The following is a 23,504-nucleotide window of genomic DNA, read 5'->3' on the forward strand; positions in this document are numbered from 1 at the left end:
TTTTAGGGTTTTCATCGACTTTTGGAGAAGGGGAATTTAAACATTTTTGTTGTGCTCTTGTTAAAACATTTAAATCTGTCACTCCGATTGGATTTCTTGATAAAGCATCTGCATTCGTATTTATTTTTCCAGGTCTGTGAAAGACAGTGTAATTATACTCTGATAATTTAAAACGCTATTTTTGAACACGAGTATTTAAATCTGTTGATTTGAACCAAATTAGAGGTTGATGATCAGTGTATATGTTAATTTGTCGGCCATATACATACGATCGGAAAGCTTCTGTACTATCTACAATGGCTAATGCTTCTTTTTCATAAACTTCATAGTTCAACTCAGGTCCTCGTAAGACTCGAGAAAAATAAGCAATAGGCTTGTCTTTGGCAATTTCACGTTGAGATAGAATACCTCCGATAGCGTAACCTGATGCATCTGTCGTGATGTTATACGATTTATTTAATTCCGGAAATTGAAATAAAAGAGCATTACACAAAAGATCTTTTAAAGTTTTTAATAAACCGTCTATAATATCCTGCCAGGCCTAAGAATTCTCGAACTTTTTTAACATTTTTAGGGTTTGGAAATTGTTTAACGGCTTCAATTTTCTTTGAATCAGGACTAAAACCATCCTTACTTAACTTGTGTCCTAGATAATTAGCTTCTGTTCTTAAAAATTCGCACTTATCTGTTTGTATTTTCAATCCGGCTGTCATAAGTCTTTCCATTAACTCGTGAAATTTCTGATCGTGTTCTTCTAAACTATTTGCATAAATTAAAATGTCATCTAAATATACAAATAATTTTACTCCTTGAAGTCCATCAAGTATGGTATCCATAAGTCGTTGAAAAGTTGCTGGCGCTGTTTTGAGTCCACAAGGCATCCTTGTAAATTCATAGTGTCGAAATGGTGTGCTGAAAGCGGTTTTATGAGAATCCCGTGGATCTAACTTAATTTGAAGAAATCCTTTGGCTAAATAGATTATTGTATAGTATTTAGCGCTCCCTACCTGATCAAAAACTCAGTAATATTGGGGAGGGGATAGCTTACACTAATGGTATTTTCATTGAGCCATCTGAAATCTAGAATGACTCTCCATTTTATTATACCTTGAGAATCTGGTTTTTTCGGTACTATCCATAGTGGAATATTAAATGAAGAATTGGAAGGTTAAATAATCTTTAATTTTAACAATTCTTTCATTTGTTTTGTTATTTCTTCTTTTAAAGCATGAGGAAACTTGTATTGTTTTGTATTGACAGGAATATCATCTATAGTTGGAATTCGATGCATAATGGCATTGGTACCCGGTAAATTGGGCTTCGGTTACAGTACTAGTAAAAGCGCGTTGAGGTTCAATAATTCGCGTCCCTATATCTCGAATTCTATTTGCAAATGTTATTACATTTTCATCTTCCCTTTGATATTCATTGCCTAAGTCTCCTAACAATTGTTTAATTATTGTTCGGCTAACTATGTAAATATCTTTAAGGAAATTTCCTAAAGCTTCAATAGTTTCAAAATTTTGTCCAATTATTGTCTTTTAGGCCTCACCATAAATGTTGGTTCTAATTAATTTCACAAGATTACCTTCAGCCGCTGCTGCTACCATACTTTTAGCTTCTGAACATCCTCTTAAAAAGATATTACTAGGGATATTAGTACCATTAAACTCTGGAACTGCTTTTAAAGCATCAGCTAAACTGACCGTTAGATTTACATTTAAAGCCATTTCGGTAATATCATTAAAACTCGAATTGAAATCTAATTGTCTTGTAACAGTTTCATCTGAAGTAAATGAATTTTCTGATAATGAAATATTAGGAAAATTCGATTCAAATTGAGATTCCACTATTGGTGTAGAGGTTGTTAAATTTTCTAAATTATTTTCACTTTTAGATGGAGATCGTTCTATTTGTTTTCCTGAAATAAAAGGATTAAAAGCTTCAATTTCATTAGCTAAACAAGCATCGGCTTTAGCTTGACTTCTAGTTATTCTAGCATCATTCATAGGATATAAGGATATGTAAAGGTAGTAAAAATAAACCCTATTTTTGAAAACAAAATTAAATGTATTACAAAACTTTATGATATCCTATATTACAATTTGTAGATTTTTTTGGTATTCTATATGTTTTTTTCCAAATATCTTTACATGTAATGCAAGTTTTTGGGTTATTAATGTGTTTACAAATACTTCGTCGAAATAATACAATTTTAGCATCTAAATTTAATTTCCTAAATACTTCGGGATGAACTACCCCTTTTGGTAATTTAATTCTTTTTTCGACAGGTGGCCCTGGTGGTTGATATACCTTATAATTTGGAAGAGGAGGAATAGAAATTAAGAATTCTTTTTCTTTAATTTGTTCAGCTTTCAATTTCCTATATTCCACAAGTGGCATCCATTTTTCCCCAAGAGCAGCCTTTTCTTTTTTTAATTTTTTGTTATTACTGGCTCTCTGTGTGCCGGTAATTCTCTTTGGAATAGAAAAATATCCAGACACTGGAAAAAAAATGTTCAAAGGAAATTAATATCCAAAAAAAAAATTAAGATCTGATATTCAATTGGGAAAATGCGTAATCTAATTCGTCAATAATTGTTCTTTTCCAGGTAATACTTGAATGTTGAATAAGGCGTCTAATAATGAAATTTTGTTGTCTATTATTTTCAATCAGGGTTTTCATGTTTTTTAAAAATTTTAACGTCATTGCAAATTGCAGAAATAGTGTGCCATTGCTCATCACTTTCTTCCTCGATATACCACAAACGTTCGTCAATTTTGTTTTTTTAAGTTGGAATGGATCCGTTTTGCTCCATTATCTAAAATAAATTTTCCATTTTGTAATTTTGCAAATCCTCTTTTTTATGAGATTTTATTAATTATTCCAAGTATAGTATATATATATATATATACTAGAGGGGCTACGCCCCCCTGCGCGCTTCGCGAGCCAACCTTCCTATTTTAATCATTTTTTTTAATTTTCCATTGATCTTATTTTTCCAAATGAACCACCTATTTCAAAGAATTATTATTACAAATTCATTGAAATCTGAATAAATATTATTAAAATTAAAATTATTAAATTTTAATTAATAAATTAAATAAATTAATAATAAATAAATAATTAAATAAATTAAAATCGACATTAAGAAATTATTTTTAAAGATAATTTCAATGAAATTGCCTAACAACCAATAAATTATTAAAAAGTCTTGAAACGAACATAACCTTTATATTCAAGTCATTTTTGGCGGAAACTCCACCGTCACTTGCGGCTATATTGAAAGTCTTGAAATTTACATAACCTTAAAATTTATGTCATTTTTGGCGGGAAATACAGAGAGAGATGAGGGAAGGGGGAAGGACTTGCGGCTATATTCAGAGTCTTGAAACGAACATAACCTCAAAATTTAGGCCATTTTTGCGGAGGAGGGGAAATGAGAGGAGGGAGGTGGGACTTTCGGCTAAATTCAGAGCCTTGAAACGGACATAACCTAAAAATTTAGGAGGGGGGACTCCCCCCTCCTAGGTCAAGAATTCTTGAAACAGCGGCGGCGGCGGCGCTATCTTTTTGTAATATAGGAAGATATAATTGGATTTAGAACATTTAAATTTAGAAAAAAAAAATTTTTTTATTTAGAATTTTTAGATTTAGAACTTTTTGATTTAGAATTTTTAGATTTAGATCATTTGGATTTAGAATTTTTAGATTTAGAACTTTTGGATTTAGAATTTTTAGATTTAGAACATTTGGATATACTATTTTTAGATTTAGAACTTTTGGATTTAGAATTTTTAGATTTAGAACTTTTAGATTTAGAACATTTGGATTTAGAACTTTTTGATTTAGAATTTTTAGATTTAGAACTTTTAGATTTAGAACATTTGGATTTAGAACTTTTAGATTTAGAACATTTGGATTTAGAATTTTTAGATTTCCCTGGCGGATTCGATTTACCTAAAATCGACCCAGCTGGGTCGAATCTAAGTCGAATCTAAGTCGAATTTAGGTAATTATCAAAAAAAAGCTTTAAATTGATGAAAATTTATAAAAATTAGTATTGTGAGGTTAAATGAACATTCATAGAGTTAATTTTTGTAAGAATTTTAATTATTAACGTGATAAATAATAAATAATTACTTGATATGTGCAAGTGGTAACTGTAGATTTTAACTCGTTGTCAGTTTTCATAATATTTTCAGAAATTAGTGTAAAATGTGTGAAAAAATAATTTATATTTAATAGAAATTGCAAATTTTATTAAATTATTTTATTATTTAACAATCACATTTCATAATAATTGCAATTTAATTAAAAAATAACAGTTTTCTTAAAAGTGACAAGAACTCTATTATACCGACCACACACGGTAAAAGTGCGCGAATATGAATGCACATGATCTTCTGGCGGGAAAATTCAAATTGTTAATTACAACTATTTCATTATTATCTTAATTTCATTAATTAAATATATTTGATTAACCATAAAAGATAATCATTTTATAAAAATTTTCTCAGAAATGCCGAATTAATCATTTATTTATACCAATTTACTTATATTAATACTAATAATCACTATTTCTTTACTTTTAACTATCGCCCTATATTAGTTGCAGACGCCGTTAGATGGCAGCAGCATGCAGGGAGCACAAATTTCCAGCTATCCTATTACTTAAAATTAGTGATTATTAGCATTAGTATAAATAAATGATTAATTTTTTTATAACTTGTATTAAAAAACAATTTCATTAAAGAATTGTGAATATGAAATAAAAAATCTGCAACTTTTTTTTAAAAAAAAAAAAAGAATTTTGTTAAAAAAATGTAATTGTTAAATAAGTTTTAATGTAAATTTTTCTTATTTTTATGTCTAAAAAATTATATTTTTGTTAAAAAATTATGATGGCAAAATACAAATTTAACTAAATTTTTTGATCTTTTATTTAAGAATTTTTTAAAAAGTTATAAGTAAAAATTTAAGAAAAATATATCAGCTTAATTTTTATTATTTTAACAAAATTCTAAAGTTTTTTTTATAAATAAAGAAAAAAATTGCATATTTTCTATTTAATGAATGTTTAAAATTTGTAACTCTTTTCAAATCTTGGCGCGCGTTCCGCTGTTCCGTGTGTGGTCGGTATAATAGAGTTCTTGTCACTTTTAAGAAAACTGTTATTTTTTAATTAAATTGCAATTATTATGAAATGTGATTGTTAAATAATAAAATAATTTAATAAAATTTGCAATTTCTATTAAATATAAATTATTTTTTCACACATTTTACACTAATTTCTGAAAATATTATGAAAACTGACAACGAGTTAAAATCTACAGTTACCACTTGCACATATCAAGTAATTATTTATTATTTATCACGTTAATAATTAAAATTCTTACAAAAATTAACTCTATGAATGTTCATTTAACCTCACAATACTAATTTTTATAAATTTTCATGAATTTAAAGCTTTTTTTTGATAATTACCTAAATTCGACTTAGATTCGACCCAGCTGGGTCGATTTTAGGTAAATCGAATCCGCCAGGGTTAGAACATTTGGATTTAGAATTTTTAGATTAAGAACTTTTAGATTTAGAAATATTTTATTTTATAATTATATCCTTTAATAATTAACATTTAGGGAGCGTTCACAAATTACGTAACGTTTTTTTTTAATTTTGCCCCCCCTCCCCATGTAACACGTTATTGCATACATTAGCGCCATTTTTTCTGCTGTCCATAACAAAGTGCTTTACCCCCCCCCTCCCCCAAAAAATGTTACGTAATTTTTGAAAGCTCCCTTATATGCTGGAAAACTCAAAAATGTTAACAAACCTCGCTAGGGACTTCACGTTCGCGAGATAACGCTCGAATTGCGGCAGGTATACAAGGTACTAGCCACGCAACGCGGCAGCTTGACACAGCTACTACACACAAGGGATCTTTGAAATACGAAATCTAAATTTTTATTATGACAGATAAATTCAGAAAAACTATTTGATTACGAATTTCTCATTTTTTCTATTTATAAAAATAAATTATTTAAAAATAAAATTTAATTTTTTTTCTGAATTTTTACGCACATTTTAAAAGAAAAAAAAATCTTTTAGGGAATTTTTATCATTATGATTAGTTTAGAGTAAGAAAATAATAGAAAGAAGTAAAAGGATTAAAACAGACCAATCTGAAGTATCCCTCCGGGGCCTCCAAAAATTTAATTATGTTACGTCCGACAACGCAACATAATTAGTAAATTTTAATTTATTTTTGAGTCTAAACTCATTGTCCACAACTCAGGAATCATTCAAATTGGTTTGTTATATTTAAAGGTGAATTTAAAAGGATTGAAAAGATAATAATGCACTAAATACACTGAAATCTTTTCGGAAGATATTTAATAAAAAAAATAACGATCAAATCTTTTTAAGGATTGAAGGAACTAAAATGCGCAACTTAATCGCACTACGTCCTTCGGAATTAGAAGTATGACAAAAAAATAGATGAGAGGAGAAAAGTAATTTAGTACACAATAAAAGTACTTACTTTTTTAAAATTAATACGAATAAATTAATAATAATAAATTTATGTAATTTATAAAAACATTGTTATGTGTAATAATCATTATGTAAAAAAATAAAAAATTATTAACATATACTATAATAAAATCAATAATAATATGAGTTATATAATTGAAACTATTATTTTTCTATAAATACCAAGTAGGAAATATAAACTGATGCTGCTTCGTAGAGTTAACCATAAAATATTACGAAATCGAGAATATTGTGATAATTTTAGAAAAACAAAAGGAACTCAAAAGCGACTAACTTCAAGTGCGATCAGACGGAATTAATGAATACGGAGATTATTATACGTTTTACTATTTATAATAAAATTACATTATTATAAAATTTTACTTTTTAATGTAAAATATCGACAAAAAAGTTATTATGTTTTCATGTTTTATGTTTATTTGAAAATTCAATAAAAATTTTGTGAATTCTTATTTCTACTGTTTTTTTACATTCAATTTTTTCCGACAACAAAATATAATATAAATTAAAATATATTATAATTATATATAAAAAATACTATAAACTATAATTTCGAAACACAATGTGTAATAGACGTCCATATAAAAAATTTGTGTTTAAAGCAATAATTATTTTATTACAATTTATTATTCGGTAGGTGTGCTGCTCAAACTGGAACACCCTTTCTTCAAACTTTACCGCCTACAACAATGGAGACAAAATATTCTGAAATATACCTGAAGATGTTCAATCATTCACCAATCATTCATGCGGATAAAGTCAAGGCTCCCACTCTACTTCTTCTGGGTAGAAATGACATACGAGTACCAATTTTTCAAGGAAAATTATGGTACAATCGTTTAATAGCAAACAAAGTAAAGACAAAGTAAGTCATAATTTAATTAAATTTAAGAGGGAGAAATTCGAGTAAAAAAAATTTTTTTAACAATTTTTTTTGCTGTAAAAATTAGTTTTCTGAATCTTTTTTTTAAAGCAAAACTCTTACTTGAAATATCGGTCAAAAAGATGTATTATGTTATCAAAAAAGGAATATTGTAATCAATAATATTGGTTTAAATAAGATATTAATTATTTTCAACAATATTTTTAATAAAATAAGTCATTATTTTTTACAATATTTTTAATGAAAAAATTATTTTTTTCACAAATATTTTTGATCAAATAATTCATTATTTTTTCAATATTTTTAATGAAAAAATTAATTTTTTCACAAATAGAAAATGTAGCAAGTACATTTATCACTGTAGAGGGAGCAACTGGGCCAAGGGCCGAACTCTATTTCGCTTATTTTCAATGGTTGTGGTTAAATGACTTACGAAATGGCGGCGCGGATTGAGTTATAATGAGTGCAATCCGAGTGGGATAGAAAAGTTAAATGGAGGATAGAACGAGGAGGAAGCCAGCCACGTTCTGGAGGGAGGTTATGTAACAACAGAAAAAACAAACTCACTAATGGAAAAACGCAATATAAATTATTTATTTAAAATTTGAAGTACAACAACGGCGTCTCAAAATAGCGTGAGTAGGTCCAGGACTAAAGTGATCGTTTGTTCTAGGACTGGCACCGAGTTCAGTAGGAGGTGTTGGACACTTTGGCGGAGTTCGTGGCTGAGCGTCTTCGCCAATAACGGGCGAGTTAACTTGGGCCACGGTTGGCGCGACCACGGCCCTTGGTCTAGGGTAATTGCAGGACACGTAGTCGAACCGCGGCCAGTGTTGTCGTCGGAACGGTCGAGTCACGCCTCTATCCAGACTAGGTTCCGTACTCAGGCCAGCGGAAACAGTGACGGTGACCACTTGCGGTTGGCCGAATTCGGGCAGCGGTAATGTGGTGGGAAGAGCGTCTCAATTTACGGAGTCACGGCGTCTGCTGCAGTATTCTTTATATCCCGCGGCGTCGTGGATCTCCAGTTGGACTCCAGTTGTGGTTTAGGTATTATAACCAGCAAATGGTTTGTCCAGGTTCCGGTGGTGCCTCAGCGCCCTCTGGATCGAACGTTTCTTACTCTATGGACGAGAGAACAAGTGAATAAGAAACAGTAAGGTCGGGGTATGTTGCGGTCGAGAGGAAGCCAGCTCGAGTTTGCGCGTAGTATACTAGTATTGAGAGGAAACCAACTCAATATAGTATGTGCAGATATGTATGGAGAGGAAACCAACTCGATACCGTGTGTGTGTAGTAGTTCCGAGAGGAAACCAGCTCGGTATTGTGCGTAATGTAATGATATTGAGAGGAAACCAGCTCAATATAGTATGTGTAGATAGGTATCGAGAGGAAACCAACTCGATACCGTGTGTGTGTAGTAGTTCCGAGAGGAAACCAGCTCGGTATTGTGTGTAGGATACCGATATTGAGAGGAAACCAGCTCAATAAAGTATGTGTAGATAGGTATCGAGAGGAAACCAACTCGATACCGTATGTGTGTAGTAGTTCCGAGAGGAAACCAGCTCGGTATTGTGTGTAATATACTGATATTGAGAGGAAACCAGCTCAATATAGTATGTGTTGATAGGTATCGAGAGGAAACCAACTCGATACTGTGTGTGAGTAGTAGCTCCGAGAGGAAACCAGCTCGGTATGCAATGTTCGTACTAATAGTGTTTGTTATAAACAATTTAGCTATTCAATTCCAAAATTTACTTACCATTATGAAGTTTTAAACTCGGTGTTAGTATGATGAACAAAACAGGTGATAGTTGAAAAAAAATCTTTATTTAAATCAGTGGTCACACAAGAGAAAATTTCTAAGTACTCGCGGAAATTGTCTAAGTCCACCCGTGGCGAAAACTTTCTAAGTACGAATAGTCAAGAAATTTTCTAAGTCCCCACTTGGCGAAAATTTTCTAAGTACAAGATTCACGAATTTTTCTAAGTATAAAATTTCACGATTTATTCTAAGTATAAGATCGCGAATTTTTTCTAAGTCGAGTGTAGTGGTATGTAGGCAGAGCAGAGGAGGAAGACCAACCTCTATGTGAGCTCGAAGTAGAACTAACGTTTTGGTCCAGTGCATCAGCTATTATAATCCGTGACTTTTCCAAAACGTGAAGAAGTAGGAGAATTTTCCAAGAGTGGGGCAACCTCTCGTCCATACACTTCTTACTCTTGACTCGCGGAAACCGCGAAAAACCGCGAGTCAAGGGTCAAGTCGCGTGTTTTTACGCGAGATTTCCTCCTTCCTCGAAAATTCACACACATCTCTCCTCACCTACTTTAATTAAAGAATTAATTATTCTAATAATTATTATTAACAATAATCTTATAATTATATATAAAAATTAAAAAACATTCATACTTACTATCATACTCATCCAGCAAGAGATACATATACCCACGGCACACAGTCCTCATATGAACATTATATATATATATATACATGCATAATATACATATATATATATATATATATAAGCGCGGTTTCGCGTTTAATATAAAAACGCGAGCCTATATTAATAATAAAAATTAAAATTGAATCCGCGAACAACCCTTTATTTAAACAATTTAGAGAAAAATAAAGCGCGCAAGAGATCCGGAAAATAGAAAAGATGAGAAAGTGGCAGGCGAGAACGAAGGGCCTGACGCGCTGGAGTGGGGAGGGCATGGGCCTAATGCACGAGAGAGAGTAGGCGGCGCATGGAAGAAAGGAACGGGTCGCACAGAGAGAGTGGAGAGAGCGAATAGGAAAGCGTAGAGAGAGTACAGACAAGCGCGTGGCCAATGGTTCAGCCAAAGCCAGGGATGCATAAGGAAACGAAAGTTTACGCTCATAAATGTGCGTGAGTTCCACCTTCCTGATGCATCCCCGTTACTATGCGTAGTGACGGTATCAATTTTTGATCAAATAATACATATTTTCCACCAATATTTTTGATTAAAAAAATTAATTTTTCATAAAAAATTCCTTAAAAAATGTAGTTTTCTTTCTGTAAAGAGGAGGAGGTAAAATCCTATTTTTTATTGGCAAAAAAATCTCCATTTTTTATTAAGGGAATGGGACTAAATATTGTCAAATAAAAAAATTTAATTTTTTCTCCATTTTTAATTTTTAACGCCATGAATAGGAATCTTTCTTAATGGAGAGGAGTTTAAATCTTAATTTTTTTTGGCAAAAAATCTCTATTCTTTATTTAGTGGATAAAAATAAATATTGTCAAATTAAAATGGAGATTTTCTGCCAATAAAAATTAAGATTTAATCTTCTCCTGTCTACCGAAAAAAAATTCCTATTCGTTGTGTCAGAAATTAAACAAGTTGTAAATTCAGATGTTCATTACATGAACATTTTGCTTCCTCTTTACGATCAGCAAAAAAATTTGCTTCCTCGTGGAGAAAGCAAAATTTTATTGCTAAAATGTGAATTTTTGATTTTTTAACTTTTGTTAATTCTTTAAATTTACCTCAAATGTATACTTTCTATATATCGATCGATTCGTCTTGACGTAAGGAATACGGTTTTATTATATATAACCTTAAATTTTTCTATTTAAAAATTTTTTCGATTAACAAAAAAATTTTGGAAAAAAGACGATAAAATTTTTTTTTTGAGGTATTTTTAAAAATCCTTTGGTCAGATTTGAGATATTAATATGATAAATGAGCCTACCAAATTTTATCTAAATCCATTAAAACCTGTTAAAGTTATCTTTTAAACAAAAAAGGGATTCACACACACACATACACACACATACATACATCCGGACAATTGATCAGGATCTCATATAACATGTTTCTATAAAAAAAAAAATTTGTTTTCGCCACTTTGAAAAGTTTTATAAACGAAAGGACTACAAAGCTTCCTCCACGAGGAAGCAAAATGGAGAAAAAATTAAAATTTTTAAAGATTTTTTGCTAATAAAAATTAAGATTTAAACTCCTTCTCTCAACAGAAAGAAAAATTCTTATCGTGGCGTCAAAAATAAAAATAGTGAAAAAATTTAATTTTTGAATTTGACACTATTTAGTCTTTCCCCTAAATAAAAAATAGAGATTTTTTGCCAAAAAAAATTAAGATTTAAACTCCTCTCCATTAAGAAAGATTCCTATTCATGGCGTCAAAAATTAAAAATGGAGAAAAAATTAAAAAATTTTAATTGACAATATTTAGTCCCACCCCCTTAATAAAAAATGGAGATTTTTTTGCTAATAAAAATTAGAATTTTACCTCCCCCTCTTTACGGAAAGAAAAAATACATTTTTAAAAGAAATTTTCATGAAAAAGACTGGTAGACTGGGGTTCCCCTACGATCGTCTCGGTCATGATTACGTCGATATAAGACGACAACTAAACATACCTACATTAAAGTCTAAGCTCCTCTATAATGACATAATGTTTTTATATAAAATGGTCAATCAAAAATATTGCTGTCCAGCGCTTTTGGCTAAAATCAACTTTTTTGTACCATCTAGACGCTTGAGAGACCACTATCTTTTTCACGAAACTTCTCATCGATGCAATTATGCTGCAAATTCTGTTTTCTCGAGACTTTGTATCAAAGCTAATAAACTTTCTCATTGCATCGATATATTTGAAACAAATATGAATAGATTCATAAGTTTTTTGCGTACCGCTGTAAACTCTTTTGAATAATTCCGTTTCTCAATCTGTTAGTTTTTAAGGTCTTTGTTAAGGACAACTTTACTTGTCCGTATAATTTTGAAATAAATAAATAAATGAAAAAAACTACTTTTAATCAAAAATTTTTTTGAAATAAACTAATTTTTTAATCAAAAATATTCATGAAATAAATTAATTTTTTCATCAAAAAGATTCGTGACAAAAATTAATTTTTATAGGAATCATGGGTTTAAAAAATTATTTATTTATTGACATTAACAGGACAAGCCCTTTATATTTATTATATTTTTTATTTAATTTTTATTATTTTTTCATTATAATTTAATTACATTTTAATCGAAAATATTGGTGACAAAAATTAATATTTTTATTAAAAATATTGGTGAGAAAAATTAATTTTTTATCAAAGAAAAGGTGAAAAATATTTATTTTTAACGGAAACTTCGGTGAAAAATATTTGTAAAAAAATTTTAATTTTTTCATTAAAAATATTGTAAAAAATAATGAATTATTTTATTAAAAATTTTGTTGATTACAATATTACTTTTTTTGATAACATAATACATCTTTTTGACCAATATTTCAAGTAAGAGTTTTGGTTTTTTTAAAAAAGATTCAAAAAATATTTAAAGATGGGAAAAGATAAGTACTGCCACCTAGCTTCCAAAAAGCTCGGCTATATTGATTTTATCGACAAATTTTGTTCATGCATTTTAGGTTATGTTTATAAGCTGTCACTATTTAATTATCGAATTGCACATTTGTCTTTGATTTTCTGTTAATTACTCCCAGATAGCACAACAATTTGCAGCAATTCTTCAGCATGTTTACAATGCCAAATTTGTTAGTTTGCAATGTAAATTTGCTGCAAAACTGTGGCAAATAGCTATATGTCCACGCTTTGCGAAGTTTGCTTTGCAAGTTTGCAGAAAAATTTTACATACAATTTGCAGAAAATTTTTATGGCAAACTTGAAGAAAATTTGCTGATAATTTGCTCAAGTTCATGGCATGCGCAGTAGTTTTCTATGGCACTTAGGGCTGCGCAATAGATTTAAGTCGCCTTTCCTTTAGGAAAGGTTTGCAGTAACAAAATATCATCATATTTACAACAATGCCATTTTTTAATTTTTGTCGAAAAATGTCCGCAAGTTTTCTTAAAATTTGTCATAAAATTTTCCTGCAATTTTTCTGAGAAATTTTTCTGCAAACTTGCAATGCGAACTTCGCAAAGCGAGGACATATAGCTATTTGCCACAGTTTTGCAGCAAATTTACATTGTAAACTTATAATTTCGCATTGCAAATTTGCTGCAAAAAGTTGTGCTATCTGGTCTGTTACATCCCGAACTAAGGTTTGGTTTTTAAGCAAATAATCAATTTATTTAATTGGGAGGGTTGTGCTGATTAATCAGGATGGTAAGACCTAATATTTTTATTTTGTAGGATCGTTGTCACTTTATAAAGACTGGGTCTTGTGTTAATTACAATAATAAAAAGACAAATATTCCCTTTTATAATAGTTTATTATAATTATGATTTAAGAAAATAGATTACATATATGATTACTCACTTTTACGAGGAAGAATCGGATATCAATGAAGTCGCTGAGTTGTTGTACAAGAGCTCGAAATTTGCTTCAAATGAATGAAGAAACAGTTTGTCGGGTTACACTTGTGTGACACACACACAACTTTAATGTTTTTTGACAATAAAGCGTTTTATTTCGAGTTGTAATCCGTTGTATTACGTCACTTACACCTGTACAAGAAAGAACTCTATTCTAAATGTGAAAGAGAAGCAATTTGTGAATTATAATCAAGAATTTACTTTATTTTATCATAAAATTACGACAGCTAAATCAATGAAATTATCTATTCTAAATCGTCGGTTGGATGCAGAAACGTGCCACTTCAGAGCAGTCTTGAAAAACGAGTCATTTCATAAAACATTTGAGAAACCTGCCATTCCAGCTGAAATTTGGAAAACATGCCAATTCAGAATTGATGTTCGTTTTTTTTCTTTAGGTTGACACTACTGAAAGGTTATAAACTTGTACGAAAATGACTTTTCATGTTGTATTTTACATGTTTGTTATTATTGTTTGAAAAAAGAGTATTTTAATGAATTTATTAAATAAATTTGTTAATTATTCATTATTTGATTAAAATGTCCTAAGAAGTGTTTACAAAATAATAAATAATCTAATTAAATAATCCGTAATTCAAAATGTTTAAAAATATTATATTTTCAAAAAAAAAGTAATAACTAATAAAATTAATAAAGAATAATTATAATAGAAAAAAGTTAATTAATTATAATACAATTAAAATAAATAAAACAAAGAAATCAATAAAATAATTATTAAAAATAGTAATGAAAAAATCTTTTGTAAAAATTTATAACCATTCAATACTGCCAACCTAAAGAAAAAAAAACGAACGTCAATTCTGAATTGGCATGTTTTCCAAATCTCAGCTGGAATGGCAGGTTTCTCAAATATTTTTTGAAATGACTCGTTTTTCAAGACTACTCTGAAGTGGCACGTTTCTGCATCTAACGGACGAAATGTTAAATTGTAGTTTCTTGCACCTTTTCAGGAAAGAAACTATTCTGAATGAAAAACAATTGAATTTGCACCTTTTCAGGAAAGAACTATATTCTAAATATTAATATTGCTTCTCTTGCACCTTTTCAGGAAAGAATTCGTTCTAAGTGAAACACAAAAACTTGCACCTTGTTACAGGAAAGAATAGATTAACTTTCGCAAAATAAACTGAAGGGTCGCTCAACAATGATACTAATCACAGAGATTAGGGGGGAGGGTTGCTTGTACGGGTCATGTAGTAAACGATTTATACTATAATTTAAAACTTTTTTGAAGTTTTTACCACGTCAGGTTAAAGAGAAAAATCATATTAAACACCCATAAAAACATGTTTCTTGGGGGTTTTTTACCCCCACTTTTTTCAAAATCCGGACATGCTAGGCAATTTTAAGATCCGGGATCGTGTTCAGCGTCCAAAAATACATTAGAAACCACCCACACAGCACAATATATTGCTGTAAGCTTACCTCAAGCTTACATGTAATTTTTGTAAGCTAACCCTGTAAGCTTCAGGTAAGGTCGAGGTAATATAAAAATGTCCGCCATACAGTAAGCTTACACAGTAATGTCATGGTTAACTTACATTGTAAAGTCATGGTAAGGTTACAGTAAGCTTACACGGCAAGTTTTCAAAGGTATCAATAAATAATTTTTTTAAAATATTTATGCGCAGTAGCTTTCTATGGCACTTACGAATGCGCAGTAAATTTTTTTAAGCAAACCCTACCGGGGTTTTTATATAAATGATAAAATAAATATAATTGTGCAAAACAATTTATTGTTTACTGTAAGTTGATAAATTAATACTTTGTTCTTTGTTAGCAATTAATATAAGCTTACCGTGTAAACTTACTGTAACCGTACAGTGATGTTACCGTGTAAGCTTACCATGACTTTACAATGTAAGTTAACCATGACATTACTGTGTAAGCTTACTGTATGGAGGACATTTTTATATTACCTCGACCTTACCTGAAGCTTACAGGGTTAGCTTACAAAAATTACATGTAAGCTTGAGGTAAGCTTACAGCAATATATTGTGCTGTGTGGGCATTCTGATATCAAGATAAAAAAAAAAAGTTTTATTTTGTAGGCCTCTGTGATTTATTATGTTTACTGAAGCCATATATACAAATTTGCATTACACTTATGACCATTACACTGTTGACATTTTGCTCGTTTTTCGCTCATAAAATGAAAACGGTTATACTTATATCGACGGGGTTGGTCTCATTCGAAAGAGAATCCAAAAATACATTAAATTCCATACCGATATAAAATTCAAAATATTTTCTAACCATTTTCAAGGCGTACACTGTTGACAGAAATTCAATTACGAAAGTGTTTCGGCTTTTTCTGCCTCCATGACAAACGAGCAGATTTATACTTATATCGTTTTCGTTTTTTTCACACACTTCGTTGTTGTGTTCTGCTGCTTATGCGATGGTAAAGAAATTTTTTTGCTCATAAGGTAATTTAAATAGCAGGTAAAAGTAGGAAATTCTGACGGCAAAACGTAAAAATACAAAAGTGAGGGACACATCATTTTCATTTTCGGGAAATTGTATAAAATAAAGTTTAATTACCAACACTTGATTTTCCTTAAATATAGAACTAATACTTCACAAAACATTTTTTTAATCTGGTTTAAACACTATATTTTCGACATTTCATTCATTTGAACATTAAAAATGTCTCCGGGGACACATTACACTTATGACATTTTGCCTGCTTTTTGTTCTGACAATATTATGAAAATCACTTTTATGTCCTTGTAAGTAGAAAAATTATTGAAAATTATTGCTTTTTACTATATAAACAAATTAATTTCAACTAAGGTTATATTAAATAATTTTTTTGGCAAGGGACACGAATATGACAATTTAAATGAAATGAGCCTTATATACTACTCAAATCATTACTTTATTGGGGATGATTTAGAAAAAGAGCACGATTTTTGCTAAAACGTTTAAGAGCACGTACGATTTTTCTAGGAATCGTATGTGTCTTTATTTCATAGTAATTGAGCGACATTCAATTCATTTGATATCGATAATATTCACCGATATTAGATTGTTAATCCATAACTTTTTATACAATTTATGCATATAATCAGTGTTTCTGTTTGTTTTTATTTTGTGTATATAAGAATAACTATATACATATATATTCGTGTTATATGTATATATGGATATACATATGCATTGCACACGTGTTCTTTATGATGCATCATTATTTCATTATAATTCTTTTACTTCACTATCTGTCATACCGACTTCACTATGATAATAGTTATGTCGATTAATTATCATCTCTCAGGATAATGAATGAGATGGTAACATTTCCTTTAAAAGAACCAGTTGATAATTTAAAAATTTTTAAACAATTAGGTATATGAATATTATTATTTTATGTGTGTACATACACATATACTCATACATACATATACACATACTCATTTTATTTAAATATGTAACTAATTAATATACGTGAATTTTAAATACAATCGGTATTGCCTATGGGAAGGGGCTATTGGAAAATTCGCATAATGGCTTTATAATTTTATATAAAATGAAAAATTTATATATGTCGGGATGTAACATTTACATTTTCAAATTAAATAGTGAAATAGTCTCTGCAATTACACTATTACGAAAATAACTGAAAATAAATCGTTTATTTTCCTGTCGATTCATTTCGGCCTTGATTAATATAAGTTGATTAAATTTTTTGCATCGAAAAATGAGACTGCTTCGTGTATCATTTCTAAAAATGATTTACAAAACGCTTTCATTTTGATATAACTTATGTACATCAAAACTTTAGAATAGAAAATGATACAACCAACTTTACTGTGTTCAAGGAAATAGGGTGTACTTCCGAAGTAGGGGTACCTCCGATTTTAATAAAACTTGGTATACTAACGTATTTTGGTGCGCTGATTACGAAAATGATAGTGAAAATTGGCGCAAATTTGATTATCATGGTAAAAACCATAAAAAACACCATAAAATAATGGTTTTTTACGATTATCTCGTAAAAAACAAAAAATTTCGAAAAAAGTTTTAGACAAAAGTTGTAGATCTCAAAAAAACACACATTTTATGTTTTATGGATTTTTTACCAAAAGTCATTATTTTTCGAGAAAAATCCAAAAAACGAAAAACACCATGATAATGAAAACATATACAGCAGTCATGGTTAGACATATTATTTGACTCGTATACAGTATCATATTCACCATTAGTCAGAATCTAACGAATTCCGCAAAATACTTTCGGCCATATCCACCCCCTCTCGCCAAGGTTTTTTTTAAAAAGAAAAGCGAGCAGTACCTTACGCGGCCGAAGGCCGTGTTTACTATTTTGCGTTTACCGCTGCTGTGGACTCCACCCCACAATTTCCGCAAATTACTTTCGGACACATCCACCCCCTCTCGCCAAGATTTCTTAAAAAGAGAAGCGAGCAGTACCTTACGCGGCCGAAGGCCGTGTTTAATATTTTGCATTTACCGCTGCTGTAGAATCCACCCCACAATTTCCGCAAATTACTTTCGGACCATTTTTCTCGAAAAATAATGACTTTTGGTAAAAAATGCATAAAACATGAAATGTGTGTTTTTTTTGAGATCTACAACTTTTGTCTAAAACTTTTTTCGAAATTTTTTGTTTTTTACGAGATAATCGTAAAAAACCATGATTTTATGGTGTTTTTTATGGTTTTTACCATGATAATCAAATTTGCGCCAATTTTCACTATCATTTTCGTAATCAGCGTACCAAAATACGTTAGTATATCAAGTTTCATTAAGATCGAAGGTACCCCATACTATACACGAGTCAAATAATATGTCTAACCATGACTGCTGTATATGTTTTCATTATCATGGTGTTTTTCGTTTTTTGGATTTTTCTCGAAAAATAATGACTTTTGGTAAAAAATGCATAAAACATAAAATGTGTGTTTTTTTGAGATCTACAACTTTTGTCTAAAACTTTTTTCGAAATTTTTTGTTTTTTACGAGATAATCGTAAAAAACCATTATTTTATGGTGTTTTTTATGGTTTTTACCATGATAATCAAATTTGCGCCAATTTTCACTATCATTTTCGTAATCAGCGCACCAAAATACGTTAGTATACCAAGTTTTATTAAAATCGGAGGTACCCCTACTTCGGAAGTATATCCAAAGGCTATTATTACGAGATATCCAGACATCCCTAAAATTTTAGGACACCCTGTACTATTGTGGTGCATAATAAAGTTGTTATTAAGTTATATAATTTATATTTAACACATTCTTATGTCATTAAAAAATTAAATGTAAATGTTTATATCGAGTTAATTTGATTTGACTTTATATATTATTATTATTATATTATATACTTTATATATATTTAAGACAAAGGACAGCTACATAACATTGTTCCTACACAGTTCTAGAACTACGTTGGAACATCACTTGCAGATCATTTGTGACTGTCGTGTTATAGACATGTTACATAACATTGTTATAGAACTGTGACGTTATCATAATATAGAACAGTTCTGTCACTCTTTTGTAACAATGTTCTAGAATTCAATGACAATGAGGTTATATAACAGATTCGTAACCAACTTGTAACAACTGTTCTGTAAAACTGTGACATCACTGTTATAGAACATTTATAGAACGTGTTTGCTGGGTGGCAGGTTTTGCCCAGGTTTAGTGCAATCCCAATTTTTCAGTTAAAAAATTTCAAAGTCCGAATGACACGGTTTTTAAGGTTTAAAGACCGTGAAAAGAAATACCAGGCTTTGCCCAGCTTTGATGCGCTCTCAATTTTTCAGTTAAAAAATTTTAAAGTCCGAATGTTTTTGAGGTCTAAAGACCGTGAAAAGAAATGCCAGGGTAAATCCACTCTTTCACTGCAATGCAATTGGAAATTTTTTGCCAGCTTTTAACCAGGCATTTTCCATGCCCTGGGAAGTGATCATTAGCAAGGGTAGCGCCATGGTGTGTCACTTCCTTCTCCTTGGGTTGCGCCAAGGTTGGCATAGGCTTTTTGAAACCTTTCCCCATGGTGTTCCCAGCCTTGGTCCATTTTTAAGCTGGTAATTAATTAATGTTAATAAAAAATAAAATATTTTACAAATAAATAAAGTTATTGCAATCCTAAAGGTTTAAATTGAAAACTGACGTGCTTCCGTATCCAACGAGCCCTATAGGGACTATTTTGGATTAGAGGATTTTTTATAAACAATTGCCATGTTAACCAATTGTTTATTAACAATCCACTAACCCAAAGTACTTCATATAGGGCTCTTTGTATGCGGAATTTTGTCAACTTTCATTTAGTTACGTCAGAATTACGATACCTTTATTGGTTTATAAAATATATAATTTTTTATTAATCTTAACAGTTAATTAATTAACTTAAAATTGTAATTATTATATAAGTAAATAAAACAAATTTTGAAATATATGTCTTCCAAATGTTTTTCTGTGCTCTTTCGATTAATAAAAAAAAATTTTTTAAATCAAAAATTGACCCTTTTTTCTGAAAATTAAAAATTTTTTTGATTTTTTTTTTAATTTCGGTCTTTTTTTATTTTTTTTATTTATTTTTTTTTTGAAAGTTAAAATTGTGCATTTTCACCTCAGAAAATATTGAGATATCCTTTTTTGTCATTTTCGAGATATTAGTTAATTAATAAATTAATGTAAATAAAAAATTATATATTTTATAAACCAATAAAGTTATCGTAATTCTGACGTAACTAAATGAAAGTTGACAAAATTCCGCATCCAGCGAGCCCTATATGAAATACTTTGGGTTAATGGATTGTTAATAAACAATTCGCTAACATGGCAATTGTTAACAAAAATCCTCTAATCCAAAATAGTCCACATAGGGCTCTTTGGATGCGGAATTACGTCAGCTTTCAATTGGTACCTTCAGGATTGCAATAACTTTGTTTATTTGTGAAGTATTTCATATTTTATTAACATTAATTAATTAATTAATATATTAAAAATAACAAAAAAGGACATCTCAATATTTTTTGTGGTGAAAATACACATTTTTAGCTTTAAAAAAAAATAAATAAAAAAGTTGTAAATTCAGATGTTCATTACATGAACATTTTGCTTCCTCTTTACGATCAGAAAAAAAATTTGCTTCCTCGTGGAGAAAGCAAAATTTTATTGCCAAAATGTGAATTTTTTATTTTTTAACTTCCACTAATTCTTTAAATTTACCTCAAATGTATACTTTATATATATCGATCGATTCGTCTTGACGTAAGGAATACGATTTTATTATATATAACCTTAAATTTTTCTATTTAAAAATTTTTGGAAAAAAGACAATAAAATTTTTTTTTGCGATATTTTTTAAAATCCTTTGGTCAGCTTTGAGATATTAATATGATAAATGAGCCTACAAAATTTTATCTAAATCCATTAAAACCTGTTAAAGTTATCTTCTAAACAAAAAAGGGATCCACACACACACATACACACACATACATACATCCGGACAATTGATCAGGATCTCATATAACATGTTTCTATAAAGAAAAAAATTTGTTTCCGCCACTTTGAAAAGTTTTATAAACGAAAGGACTACAAAGCTTCCTCCACGAGGAAGCAAAAAAGGACCGAACTTAAAAAAAATCGAAAAAGTTTAATTTTCAAAAAAAGAGTCAAAATTTAATTTTTTTGAAAATTTTATTGCACCATTCGAAAGAGCAGGAAAAAACCTTTCAAAAACATACAGGACAAATTTTTTTACTTCTTTCTGTTTAAAAGTTACAAATCTTCAAAAATTAATTGCTTAAATTTTTCAAAAAAATTCAATCCCCTCCCTCTCCAACAGTTTTTGAAAAAACCTAGCAATACTTCGTGGTTAAATCAATTTCCCCTAGGGGTAAACTATGTGCAAGTTACAGCCCAATCCGATCAACTTCTTTTTCACTTAGTTCGCTACAGGAATTTTACCCCACGTATATGTTATATAACAATATGATATATTTATTACATCACAATGTGGTAACTTTTTGGATGTCACATTGTTCTTTTATTGTTATGTAACTATTATAAAACTATGTGACATAACACATGAATATTTTTTTATTTTTTAAGCAACATTTTTTTCGTATTAACTTTTTATATTATTTAAATTTCCTTAAGTATATTTCATTTTATTATATATTTAATGCATATTTTTGTAAGAATTATTAAATTTATTGATTTTTAATAAACGAATGATTTAATAATATATAATATTAATTAATTTATACTTATTATTACTTTTATTTGAATAGTTTTTTTTTGAAAATTCAAACAATTTTCTTTTTAATTGAATTTAAAAATTTTTTGCAACACTAACCTCTAAAGTTAAATTTTACTCGCCGAAAAGTGCGTGTAAAGAAGCTCTTTTTCAAACGGTGTGTAAAGTGATTCACTTTACGAACTGAAATTTACTTTACGCACTGAAATATTACTTTACACACCGAAATTTCTCTCACATAATATAAGGATTGTTTTAGACCATACAAAACCATAAAATTAAAAAACGAACTTTACTTTTAAATTTATACACTCCTGCTTAATATTTTTCCTGATCTTCGATTGATTTTTTTAATTCTATACAATCGTAAGCATTCTAATAGAGAGTTGGAATTCTTTCTAATAGGTATTTAACTTTAGAGGTGGGTGTTGCAAAAAATGTTGTATGATACACGTGTGTAAATCTGATTATACTCGTGTGATTTGCATCACTCGTAGTGATGGAATATCGACATCGAAAACAGCGAATGTTTCGTTTTCGATGTCGATGTTATAGGTTCGATGATATTTTCCACATATCGATGTTTCCTTTTCGATGTTTGGAATCGATGTCTGCCCCAACCTTGTCTCACTTATGAAAAAAAACAACCTTTTCTCTTAGATGGCGTGTGTTGATATTGTCCAATCAAACACTAATGGAGCATTTACACCTTTGGTAAAAAAAATTTTTTATTTTGATTTTCGGAAATGCAAAGATCTGATTGGTTGTCCATTATCAATCAGATTGTGAACAACCAATCAGGTTTGTGTATTTCGGAAAATTCAAAAATAAAAAATTTTTTTACCAAAGGTGTAAATGCTCCGTAAGGCCGTTTCCAAATTGGGATTTTTGTTGCACTTTTGGTAAAGTGTATGCTCGGGAAGTATGCAGTATCCTTGTTTTTCCGTGCGAAAAAAGGACACAGCATACTTCCCGACTATAAACTTTATCAAAAGTGCAACAAAAATCCCAATTTGGAAACGGCCTAATGGAGCATATACAACTTCGGTAAACGCTGTCTAGAACGGAAAATCTACATTGAAGTAAGAGAGACAGATACAAATTTTCTTTTTCAGATTATCTTTGAGTTGACAGTAGCAATAATCAAAATTATAAATTTTTACTTTTAAGTAAGCAAATAAAATAAGTTTAAAATACATTGTTCATTAAATATTTATTAATACCATCTCTTTCTATATACAAGTTTAACACAAGTTTCAAGGGTTTATGTAAATATTATATTTTACAGTATCATTAAGCAATTTGAAGATTTTGATGTTCTTTTGCATTATAGATTACAAATTATTTTTAATGCTTATTATTTTGCAATTTAATAATTAAATTTTTTATTTAAAGCTATTATACTACTAAAAGATTTGTTTATTTTAAAAATAAGGTCGTACTATTTAATGATTCACGTAATCTTTTAATTTCTAAATATTCGATGGTAAAA

The 23,504-nt window shown here is 29.6% G+C and overlaps 1 protein-coding gene across 2 annotated transcripts in view; it reads left to right on the forward strand.

Moving 5' to 3' along the window:
* Positions 1–23,504, forward strand: part of LOC127276976 (acylamino-acid-releasing enzyme-like) — a 369,586-nt gene that overhangs the window by 331,123 nt on the left and 14,959 nt on the right. For both annotated transcript variants that reach the window (XM_051297734.1, XM_051297735.1), the window contains exon 13: positions 7,194–7,421. In XM_051297734.1, the coding sequence (XP_051153691.1) occupies positions 7,194–7,421 (228 nt within the window). The remainder of the gene's footprint in view (positions 1–7,193; positions 7,422–23,504) is intronic.

The sequence above is a fragment of the Leptopilina boulardi genome, unplaced genomic scaffold, assembly GCF_019393585.1.
Source record: "Leptopilina boulardi isolate dan_hultmark-lab unplaced genomic scaffold, ZJU_Lbou_2.1 LbouV2_162, whole genome shotgun sequence".
Taxonomy (NCBI): domain Eukaryota; kingdom Metazoa; phylum Arthropoda; class Insecta; order Hymenoptera; family Figitidae; genus Leptopilina; species Leptopilina boulardi.